Consider the following 12699-nt stretch of genomic DNA (forward strand, 5'->3'; position numbering starts at 1 on the left):
TTTTCTTTTCTTTTCTTTTTTTTTTTTTTTGGTAAATTTCCAGAAATGTTCCTGTTGATTAATAGCTAAATAAATCCTTACCCAAATCTTTGTGATTCCATTTTAGGTATTTATACAACGCAAGATGATCCCTGACTTTTCTTCCCTGACTATAGTAGCCTTCTCTTCTCCAAACTGTATAGCCTTGAACTTTTTCCATCTATTATCATTACTTAGATTCCTCCCATTTTTTTATTAATTTCATAGCTCTTCTTTGTGCTTTTTGTATATATCTTGTTTATCATACCACCTGAGTCTGACATTATCATGAAAAACACATTTATGGGGTTGTAGTAAGTAGAATGTGCTCTTACGAAGCACATTTATATGAGCAAATAAACATCACTTATGGCATTGTGTTAAGGAACATAACATCTTTGATTTATCTATATTATAAATAAATATTTATATCTGTCTTCTCTGAAGACTTTATATAAAGTTTTTGTATTCAGTTTACAATCTTACTCGTTATACTCATTTTGCTTTCTAGAAATATGCATAAAAAATGTTTTTCTTTTACCAAAATGTATACCAGAAAAAAATGTTAAGATTTTGGAAATGTGCCAATGCAGTAGAAAAAATCTGCATTTGGTATTTTTTTAAATAAGTCCTTATTTTTAAAATATAGGTAAATGAAAAACTAAGCCACCTCTTTTTATATAAAACAAGTTATTTTCTTCTAATTTCTATTTCATGAATTAATAATAGACATAGAAAGCAATGGTAGCAAGAAGTCTAGAGGTAGTATAAAGTATATAATATTACAATGGAAAACAAAATGTAAGTAATAAACCTTCTTAGACACACACACACACACACACACACACACACATACACATTTTGTGGGCCAACATCTAAATTGGGCCCATTGACCAGTTTATATTTTGACAATGTAAGTGTTAGAGAGTGGAAAATCCTAGTAAGCAACTCAGTTTTACTGGAATTAGTGTAAGATAAGATAATATTTAGGAACACTAGATGTCTCTCAACTCCATAGCTATTTCGTATACTTGCATGGTTATTATAGAAAAGTCTGTTCTAAAATGGAACCTTCATATCGTTGAAGAGAGCTCATTATTTTTAAATCAGGTACAATTATATTCATTATAGCCCTTCTTAAGCAATCATTTTATCAAAATAAACTTTTGATGCTGCACTGCCACAAATTTATGCTCAGTTTATTGTAAATTATGTCTTAAATGTTGAAAACTAAAAATATTACAGCATAAGAATAAAACAAATTTTTCACATCTAAATTTGCATTGTTTTATCAGCCTCATTTTATCTAAAGTTACTTTCATTTGTTGATGTCTTTTATTTATACCCCATTTGTAATATGTACTTTTGTTAGATTAATATAAGTAAATCAACTGGATTTTATGCAACACTTATTATTTATAATTATACAGTTATTTTTCACATCTAAATTTGCATTGTTTTATCAGCCTCATTTTATCTAAAGTTACTTTCATTTGTTGATGTCTTTTATTTATACCCCATTTGTAATATGTACTTTTGTTAGATTAATATAAGTAAATCAACTGGATTTTATGCAACACTTATTATTTATAATTATACAGTTATTAGTGTTCTAATGGCCAAATGATTTTTTAATTGTGAAATTCTGTTTTGAAATTCAGATAAGTAATTCTTCAAAATCAGATAGTAATGATGTACTGAAAATTATCTTGTTCAATAAATTTATGTTTAAGGCTAAAAATTATTATTTTGGACACAGGTGCAGTGGATTCAGGGTCCTCCTCCTCTTCCTCCTCTTCTAGTTTTGTGAATGGTGCTACTAGCAAAAACCTTCCAGCTGTACAAACTGTTGCTCCAATGCCAGAAGACTCGGCTGAAAACATGAGGTATACAGTGCTATTTGTTTTGTTTTTTACTCATTTCATTCCCTCCTGCCCTCTCACACGTAGTGAAATGGTACAGGAACACAAAGGTATATAGTTACGAATTCTTGAGAATGGTTAAATAGGTATTTTATGACTACATTTCATAATTGTATTGTTTTAATATGTTTAGCTAGTTATTCATTATATATAAATCTGGTGTTGTATTTCAGACTCCAGAGATCTTGAATGACTTTCAGACATTGACTCTGCTGAATTTATAACCCATTGTCATATAGCACGTTACTGTTTCCAATAAAGTAAAAACATGTACAATTGGTAACATGATAAAAGTGGGCATCTTTGGGGACAACCGGATGGCTCAGTTGGTTAGGGCGTGAGCTCTGAACAACAGGTTTGCTGGTTTGATTCCTACATGGGCCAGTGAGCTGAGCCCTCCACAACTAGATTGAAGACAACGAGCTGCCACTGAGCCTCAGGAGGGGCGGCTGGATGGCTCAGTTGGTCAGAGCTTGAGCTCTCAACAACAAGGTTGCGGGTTCAATTCCTGCATGGGATGGTGGGCTGCGCTCCCTGCAACTAAGATTGAAAACAGTGACTGGACTTGGAGCTGAGCTGCACCCTCTACAACTTGATTGAAGGACAACGACTTGGAGCTGATCAGCCCTGGAGAAACACACATTCCCCAATATTCCCCAATAATTTTTTTTTTTTTTTAAATTGGGCATCTTTGAGGTGGTAATGAAAAGTTTAAAATATAGACTTTCAAAATAAATCTTTTATGTTATATATAATATATATAATTGGGACTTGAATAACCAAACATTATATTTTTTATTGTGATTAACAGTTAAAAATGGTTTTTAGTAGCATATCAAAGAGTGCTCCTAGAAGAGACTGGGCCATATTTTTGGAGTTAAATTGCACATACACATACGCACACACATGTACGTATAGGTATTCACATTTTTGTATAGGTAAATAACAGACAACTTTTTATTACCAAAAAGGTTTTTACACATTGTTGTGGGTATATTCATGTTATTAATTTAAGTATCACACAAATGCAGTGTGTAAAAGCTCAATGAACAAATGAACAATGCTAACATTGGGTCATGGTAGCCTCACCCAAGTCAAGTAGTAGAATGTTACAGGTACCCAAGAAGCCTCCACACTGTGCTCCTTTTCCTATCACTATTCTTGCTTCTCTTCAATTCACCACCCTGACTTTTAATAGTAGGTTAGTATTATCTTTTTGAATTGTATATAAATGGAATTGCACAGTATGTATTATTTTGTCTCTGGCTTCTTTTGTTCAATATTATGTTTATGCAATACATCCACATTGCATGTATGTAGCAATAATTTGTTTATTTTTATTCCTTTGTGGGTGTACATTACAATTTATTAATATGTCTTACTGATGATGATGATTGGAATTTTCCTGTTTGGAGCTATTACAAATAATGCTGCCTTTTACATAGAAATGCTGCCTGTATATTACTCTTGGATTTACTGCACATTTGTATGCGTATCTGTTGGGTACCTTAGACTAGAATTGCTGATTCATAGTGTTTGTGCAAGTTCAATTCGGCTACATAATGGGTTTTCCACAGTGGTTATGTAAGTTTACTAACACAGCAGCAGCATATGACTGTTACTATTTCTTCATTTCTTTAACAATGCTTAGTATTGTCACCTTACATTTTAGCCAGTTTTTTATTTTCAGTTGCATTTTTCTGATGATTAATGAAGTTGAGCACCTTGTTATATATTTATTAGTCCTTTGGCTTTCCTCTTTTGTGATTTGTTTGTTGAAAACTCCTTCCCATTTAGAAAAAAAAAAGAAACTTGAGTTGTTTGTCTTCTTATTAATTTATGAAGGTTCTTTATGCGTTTTGAAAATGAGCCCTTAGATATATATAAATCTCCCTTCTCCCATTCTGTGGCTTTTCTTATTATCTAGATGGTTTGTTTTGATCAACAGAAGTTGTAAGTTTTAATGGAACTCAGTTTATCAAGTTTTGTTAGTGCTTTTTCTGTTATAGATGATCTTTGCCTACATTTTCCATAACTTATCTTCTGGCTGCTTTTTACTCTTTGCTTTTTACATTTAAAAGTAGCATCCATCTGGAATTGAATTTTTGTGAATTTAATGAGGTGGGGTGTAATGTGGATGTCAAGATGACCCAGCATCATTTATTTGAAAAACTCTTCTTTCCCAATGCTCTGTCACTTTTGTCCCAAATCAGATGTCCCTACATACTGGATTCTTGTGTGGCAATCAGTTCTGCCCCACTTGTCTCTTTGTATATCCTTGTATGATACTGTCATAATTAGCTTTAGTGTTTTAATAAAGGTCGGTATCTTGCTGATTTAGATCTTCCCGTGTTGTCCTTTTTCCAAGAAAGTCTAAGCTTTTCTTGATGCTTTGCATTTTCATTTGTATTTTAGAATTAGTTTGACAGTCTCCAAATTAAAAACAACTTGCTGGGCTTTGGCAATGAATGCAAAGTAGAGATGTATTGCAACTGGCATTATTGTGTCTATAAATCTCTTTCAAGATTTGACTTCCAAACTGTGAACATCATTCATTCCTTCCATTTCTTTATTTAGTTTATCTTAAAATTTCCCCAGTAACCATTTTTAGTTTTTTCTATAGAAGTCCTACATATTTCTTCTTTTATTTATTCTGAGGATTTTAATATTTTATATTTGTATCTTTTTTCTGTAGTTTTCAAATCAACTTTGAGAGCATTTGTTTATATTGTTTAAATGCAATAAAATACTCATTTTGATTGTACATTTTAATGAGTTTTGATGAGTTTACATATCCATATAACCTCCACCACAATCAAGATATAGAATATATTCTTGGCCCCAGCTAGCCCCCTTGTGTCCCATATGTAATTCAACCCATCCCTTCCCCAGGCAAACATGTGCTTTTTAGTATTAAAACTTAAATTTGTCTCTTCTAGGGTATCACATAGGTGGAATCATACAGAGTATACATTTTTGTTTCTGCCTTCCTTCACTCAGCTTTTGAGATTTTGAGACTCATCCATGTCTTTTTGTTTATATGAGTAGTCCATTCCTTTTCATTACTGAGTATTGTTCTGTTGTATTGTTATCCCACAATTCATCTATTCACTTGTTAGTAGACATCTCAGTTTTTGTTTTGTTTTGTTTTTACAGTTTGGGGCTGTTATAAATAAAGGTCTCTGGGACATTTGAGTATAAGTCTTGTCACAGACATATGTTCTTGGATAAATAACAGTAAAATTGCTGGTTGAATAGTAAGTGTCCTGGACTTATGATGATTAGACTTAGGGGTTTTTTGACTTGATGATGGTGAGAAAGCGATATGCATAATAAATTATATGAAATGTTCAAAACTGTATTATAAAATAGGCTTTGTATTAGATGATTTTACCCAACTGTAGACAAAAGTACATGTTCTGAGCACATTTTTTTTTTTTTTTTTTTTTTCTTTTTTTTTTTTTTTTATTAAATTTATTGAGGTGACAGTTGTTAGTAAAATTACATAGATTTCAGGTGTACAATTCTGTATTACATCATCTATAAATCCCGTTGTGTGTTCATCACCCAGAGTCAGTTCTCCTTCCATCACCATATATTCGATCCCCCTTACCCACATCTCCCACCCCCCACCCCCCAACCCCCACCCCCCTTACCCTCTGGCAACCACCAAACCATTGTCTGTGTCTATGAGTTTCTGTTTCTCATTTGTTTGTCTTGTTCTTTTGTTGTTTTGGTTTATATACCACATATCAGTGAAATCACATGGTTCTCTGCTTTTTCTGTCTGAGCACATTTAAGGTAGGCCAGGCTAAGCTTTGATATGTGGTAGGTTAGGAGTATGAAATGCATTTTTGACTTAAGATTTCTTCAACTTGAGTTTATCTGGGTGTAACCCCATCGTAAATAGAGGAGGATCTGTATATGCTTGTCTTTATAAGAAACAGCTGAGTCGTTTTGCAATGTGGTTGTATCATTTTATATTTCTGTCAACAATGTATAAAAGTTCCATTTGCTCCATATTCTTGTCAACACTTGGTATTGCCAATCTTTGTAATTTTAAGAGTGTCTGGTGGCTGGGTAGTCATATCTTATTTGGTTTTATTTTCCTAACAATTAATTTTTTTTTCCACGTTCCTATAGCCCGTTGAAATCTTTTCCTGTTTTTTTTTGCAGATTGGATTGTTTTTCTTATTGAAATGTAACAGTTCTTTATATATTCTGAATATACGAGTATGTCATTTGTAAGATATATGCATTGTAAAACAATGTTTATCCATCCTGTGGCTTAAATTTTCATTTTGTTAGAAATGTTAAGAATAGTTAAGTTTCTAATTTTGATAAAGTCCATTGTTTCAAAACATCTTTTATGGTTTGTGCCTTTATATCGTAAGAAAATTTTACCTACTCCAAAGTCATGAAGCTATTCTCCTATATATTTTTTTAAAGTTTTGTTATTGTAGCTTTTATGATTAAGTCCATGATCCATTTTCACTAATTTTTGTGTATGTGACAAATTAAAGTTTGGCTTTTCTTTTTTTATTCATATGTATATCAATGTTTTAGTACCATTAAATTACGTTGGTACATTGTTTAAAAATCAATGGACTGCTTATGTCTGGATCTATTTCTGGACTTACTGTTTCATGATCTGTATGATTATCCTTATGCCAGTATCCTACTTTCTTCATTACTGCAGCTTTATAATAACTCTTGAAATTAGGTGGTGTAAGTCTTCTGTTTTTTATTTACAATTGCTTTGACTTTTTAGGTTATTTGCATTTTCATGTAAATTTTAGAATTGGCTTGCCAAGTGCCAAAAAAACATTCTGCTGAAATTTTGATTAGGATTTTTTAAATCTTTAATTAAATTTAGGAAGAGTTGATATCTTAATATCGAGTCTTTCAATCTATGAACATTGTAACTCCATTATTTGCGATTTTTAATTTCTCTCAGCAACTTACTGCAGTTTTTCATTGTAAAGGCCTTATACTTTAATTTTGTCTTTTAATTGTTTCTTATATCTTTGATGATATTTTAAATTGAAATTTTTTACTTTAAACTTCCAATTTTTGAGTTAGAAGCCAAACAAAAATGAATAAATACTGTATGTTTCTACTTATATAAAATGCGAAGAAATCTATCTAAACAGAGCAAATCGATGATTGCCTGTGTCCATTATATCTCTATAGAGTTGAAAAAAAAAAGAAAGATTTTGATTGTGTGTTGGTCGCATGTAGAAAGACAATTCCTTTCTTTGTAATATTGACTTTGTTTCCTGCAACTTTGTCTTATCGGCTTAATTTCAGTAGCCTTTGGTAGACTGTTTAGACTTTTCTCAACTAATTTAATAGTTCTAATACTGTCTATAGTTTCCTTATGTTTTTCTATATGTAAGATAATGTCACCTGTAGTTTTAATATTATTTGTGTTTATATCCAGTGTTTGAGAATTCACCAGATCAGCCATCTCTGCCTTGAAATTTCCTTCCAGAAAATTTTAAATAACAAATTCAATTTGTTTAATGGATAAGTAACTCTTCAGATTTTTTTTTCCTTTTTGTATTTGTTTTTTGTGCATTAGTTTTGATTATGTGAGACTTTCTTTATGTGAGGAATTTAGCCATTTTCTCTAAATCGTTGGATGTGTTGCCATAAAGTGTTTCATAATTTTAAAAATTATTTTACTTTTAAATACTTGTAGGATCTCTAATGATGTTCCGTCTTTCATTCCTGATTTTGTTAATTTATGTCTTTTATCATTTTATCATTATTGGAATAGGTATTGGTTTTTCAATATTATGATTTCCTCCCAGAAATTAGCTGTTCATTAATTTTTTTTTAAATTTTCTATTACTTTGAATTCTACTCTTATTATTTTCTTTTAATTATTTGAAGTTTAGTTGCTTTTTTCTCTCTGGATGCTCAGGGCAGAAACTTAGATCAGGAGTCTACAAACTATAGCCCGTGAACCAAATCTGCCTGCCATCAGAGTTTGTAAATACATTTTATTGGAATATAGTCACATCACTTGTATATATATTGTCTTTGTCTGCTTTCACTTTGCAGTGGCAGTTAAGTAGTTGAAACAGAGATAGTATGGCCTAAAAACTTAGAATATTTACTATCTTACCGTTTACAAAAAATATTTGCTGACCTCTTGCTTAGATCTTTTGATTTTAGGCCTTTTTTCTTTTGTAATCTGATCATTTAAAGCTATAACTTTTCCTCTAGGCTTGGGCTTATCTGTATTTCACAAATTTCATTATGTTGCTTTAATTTTTATTCAACATTTTTTTCTGAGTTTCCCTATGATTTCTTTTTGGACTTACATAAGTTTCATAGATGCATTTTGAGATTGACCTTTTTCTCACTCAACGTAATGCCATGAGATTCATCCAAGTTGTTTTGTGTATTAATGGGTCGTTTGTTTGTATTTCTGAGTAGTATTCGTGGTATGAATTTAACACAGTTTGTTTAACTATTCACCCACTAAAGGACATTTAGGTTTTTTCCAGTTTGGGTCTATTATGAAAAAAGCTGCAGTGAACAATTCTTTTTATGTGAAGATAAGTTTTCATTTCTCTGAGATAAGTGCTCAAAAGTGAGGTTATTGAGTCTATAGGGTAAGTACTAGATTAGTTTTATTAAAAAACCCTCACCAGCAATGCACGATTATCCAGTTTCTCCTCATTTTTACCAGCATTTAGTGTTGGCTTTTTTACTTTAAGTCACATTGTTAGGTATGTAGTGATACCTCATTGTGATCTTAATTTGCATTTTCCAATGGATGATATGAACATCTTCTCATGTGATTATTTCCCATTAGCATGTCCTCTTCAGTGGAACGTCTGTTCATGTCTTTTGCCCATTTGATAGTTGGATTGTTTTTTTACTTTTGATCTTTGAGAGGTCTTTTATATTTTAGATACAAATTTTTTTTTCAGGAATGTGGTTTCAAGTATTTTCTCACAGATGGTAGTTGTTTTATTCTTTTAATAGGGTTGTTGGCAGAGGAAAACTTGGCATTTTTGTTGTAGTCTATCGTATGGTGTTATGTCTAAGAACTCTTCAATTAGCCCTAAGTACTGAAGATTTTCTCATATGTTTCTCATATATTTTTAAGGTTTCATAAATAGTTTTAATTTTGAATCCGTGATCCATTTTGAGTGCATTTTATGTCAGGTGCACTCAAAGTGTGAGGTTTATGTCAAGTTTCATATTTTTGCCTATGAATGTGAGTTGCTCCAGCAGCATTTGTTCAAAAGGCTATCCTTCCTCATGAGACATGTTTTTAGGATCGTTTAAGGCATGGCTAGCATGACCTTTAATCCTGGGCTAATTTTGCCACACTTAGAAAGTGTGCTGGAATTTCTCCTGAATGCTCAGTGTATTTAATGAGGTGTCTTCTTTCTGGACAGAGGGAACACCTACTTCTCGTCGCTGTGTGAGCTGTAGGAGATTTTTGTCTTACAGCTCCTTCATAATTTTTCATTCCTCACAAGTTGTTCCTTTTCTAACCTTGAGAACTTTCAGGTGACACATACATAGATTGTTATTCAGTCAAAAACTCGGATTACGGGAATTGTTTCTCTTTATAACTCCTGCCTGTTGGATACTCTGTCCTCCAAATTCTATTCACCTTGGCCTCTCTGAACAATTTTATTCTTGTCAACTCAGAAAGGTTGCTGGATTCTGTATTTGCTCTAATAAGAGAAATGCCCCCATGCAGGAAACCTGGATGATGGTGGGACTCACCTCATTTGTTTCCCTTTCCTCAGGATTTAATGGTTTTGTGCTTCCTGTTTTGTCTGAAAATACTTGTTCTCTGTATGTTGTATGGTTTTCTAGCTGTTAGCATGGGAAGTAATTCTAGACCATCTAATTCCTTCGAGGTGAAAAGTAGAATCTGATATTTATGTTGTTGTAAATTATTTTTTAAATAAATTTTATTTAATTGTTTGTTGGTATATACAGAGGGTGCCAAAAAGATGTATACACATTTTAAGAAAAGAAAAAACTGTATTAGAATTGTAATACTCAATATATACCAATAACAAAAGATGAATACAAGTCATGTGTATACAATTTTTTGGTACCCCGGTATAATCCACTATAGTGTATTGAACTAATTTAATTATTTATTATTTCTAATTATTTATTTATAATTCTAAGTAAATATGTATGTACACAGTCATTTCGTCTGTAAAGACTGGCAGTATTATTCCAACTTAAAATCCTTACACCTTTTTTCTTTTGCTTAGCTTATGGTAAAGTCTAGTACCTCCAGTGCAATTTTCTATAGAATTGGTTAGAGTGAGTAATTTTTTCTTCATCTCAGATGGAAAGCTTTGAACCTTTCATCATTTATTTTGATGTTTCCTCTCTATTTATAGTACTTTTTTATCAAATATAAGAAGTGTCTTGTGTTTATAATTAACCAAGAGTTGCTACCATTTTCTCCACTGAATTTTATCTTATCATTTCATTTTTGCACACAGTTGGATTAAGATGTAGTTTTTCTCCTTTTTTAGCTAACATGATTTATTATTGCTTTATTGTTTAAATGCTAAACAAATCTTGAATTCCAGGAAAGAATCCAATTTCTTTGTGATGTAAAATCTGTTTTATCTTTTGAGGAGTCTATATAAGACTGGTGTTGTTTGTTTTTCTAAAATATTTGGTATACTTTACAAAGACTTCTGATCTGGGAAAGTTTTTAAATTAAAATTTCAATTTACTAGTTATAGTTTTCCCCAGATTTTTATTTCACCTTGTGTTAGTTTTGGTAAGTTTTATTGGCATAAAGTAGTTCATAATTTTGTCTTATTATTCTTTTACATTCATATACTCTGATAACGTTCCTCCTTTTGATTTATGATAACTTATTATTTGTGTGTTCTTCCCTTCCTTTCTCCCTCTCTCTCTCTCCCTCCCTCCTTCCGTCCTTCTTTCCTTCCTCTTTTCAGTGATTAATCAATTTTATTCATATTGCCAAAGAAACCAACATTCACTAAGAGTAAAGTAATGAGAAACTGTTCGGTAGAGGGTTATATAGTAGTATTTTTTCCTTAGTACAGTGATTCTCAAACATCAGCAAGCAACAGTGTCATACGGCAGGCTTATTAAAACAGATTGCCAGGTCCAACCACCAGAGTTTTCAGTACATCTCCAGAGTCCAAGAAGTTCCAGTAACTGCAGTCAGCAAGCTGGTGACTAAGGAAAGCCTTGGTATAAAGTCTGAAAGTTGGCAGGCTTAAGACCCAAGAAGAACCGATTTTTCACTACCAGTCCAATGGCCAGAAAAGACTTAATGTCCCAGCTCCAACTGTCAGGTAGAAGGAGTTCCCTCTTTCTCAGCCTTTTTGTTCTATTCATGTCTTTCAGTTGAATGGATGCAACCCGTCCACATGAGGGAGAACAATCTGTTTACTCAGTCTACCCATTAGAATGTTAATCTCATCTAGAAAAACCCTCACAGATAAACATGGAATAATACTGGGGGTGTGGAAAAAAAAGTATACACATGCCTTGTGTTCATCCTTTGTTATCTGTATATATTGAGTATTGAAATTTTAATACTTTTTTTTTCCTTTCTTTAAATGTGTATACATTCTTTTTTTTTTTTTGGCTCCCTCTGAATTTGATGACATGTGGACCAGTCAAGTTGACACACAAAGTTAGCCATTACACTAAATGCTCTTGATGCTGCTCTAAGAACACACTTTGAGAAACAGTGTTTTAAGTGATCATCTCAAGATTAATTACATTAACTCTTGATTTGTCTAAGTCCTCTTCTCCGACAATGCAAAGATCTTAGTACAGTTTAATCTCATTTACCCAAAATTTTGCAAACACACTTCTACATGTGTGTGCATGTAAAATTTAAACTCTACAAGACAGTATAATTATATTTTATTCGTCAGCATCTGTTTAGATTTACCCAAATGTTTATCACTTTTTGTTGTTTCTCGTTTCTTTCTAGATGTCTGACTTCCATATGGCATCATTTTTGTTCTTCTTAAAGAACACCCTTTAGTATTTCATTTAGTGCAATCCTGCCACTCATGAATTCTCTTGGTTCCTATTGGACTAAAAATCTTTGAAAGTCACCTCTATTTTCTTGAGGATATTTTGAACCAATATAGATTCTAGGTTGGCAGGATTTTGTTTGTTTAGTGTTTTGAACATATTCAATTCCCTTTTGGTTTTCATTTCTTTATGTGTTTTATTTCCTTTTTTATTTTTTTAGGTAATTTCCAGTCTCACTGCTATTTCTGTGCCCCCCTTTTTTCTCTTCTCCACCCTTGCAGCCTGCTTTTATGATTTTCTGTCTTTATTATTTAGCAGTATCATTATGATGTACTCAAGCTCTGTGGGTTTTCCTTGTATTTATCCAGCTTGGGATTTGTAGAGTTCCTCAAATCTGAAATTTGGTGACTTTCATCATTGGGTGGAAAATTCTTAGCCATTACTTTTTCAAATATACTTCCGATTCATTCTATTCTTTATCTGGGTCTTGAATTATACATATGAGGTGTGATCAAATAACATGGTAAGTGTTTAAAAAAATTATTACAATAAAAGATACATTGCATTTAATCCCCCTCAAAATACTCTCCCTCACTTCAAACTCACCCCATCCTTCTTGCCACTTTCTGAAGCAGTTCTGGACGTCCTCTTAAGTGAGTGTCTTTAGTTGTGCTGTCATGGCTGCCTCGATGTCCTGAATCATTTTGACTTTGGGGAAGAGCCAGAA

At 32.3% G+C, this 12699-nt stretch overlaps 1 protein-coding gene and 1 long non-coding RNA gene across 13 annotated transcripts in view; one reads left to right on the plus strand and one right to left on the minus strand.

Moving 5' to 3' along the window:
* Window positions 1-12699, plus strand: part of NBEA (neurobeachin) — a 662791-nt gene that overhangs the window by 249428 nt on the left and 400664 nt on the right. For all 7 annotated transcript variants that reach the window (XM_019736455.3, XM_074330023.2, XM_074330024.2 and 4 more), the window contains one exon: window positions 1778-1904. In XM_019736455.3, the coding sequence (XP_019592014.2) occupies window positions 1778-1904 (127 nt within the window). The remainder of the gene's footprint in view (window positions 1-1777; window positions 1905-12699) is intronic.
* Window positions 1-12699, minus strand: part of LOC109449832 (uncharacterized) — a 266951-nt gene that overhangs the window by 196435 nt on the left and 57817 nt on the right. The gene's annotated exons all lie outside the window — the stretch shown is intronic.

The sequence above is a fragment of the Rhinolophus sinicus genome, chromosome 16 (assembly GCF_057876585.1).
Source record: "Rhinolophus sinicus isolate RSI-liver-muscle chromosome 16, RSI-T2T, whole genome shotgun sequence".
NCBI lineage: Eukaryota > Metazoa > Chordata > Mammalia > Chiroptera > Rhinolophidae > Rhinolophus > Rhinolophus sinicus.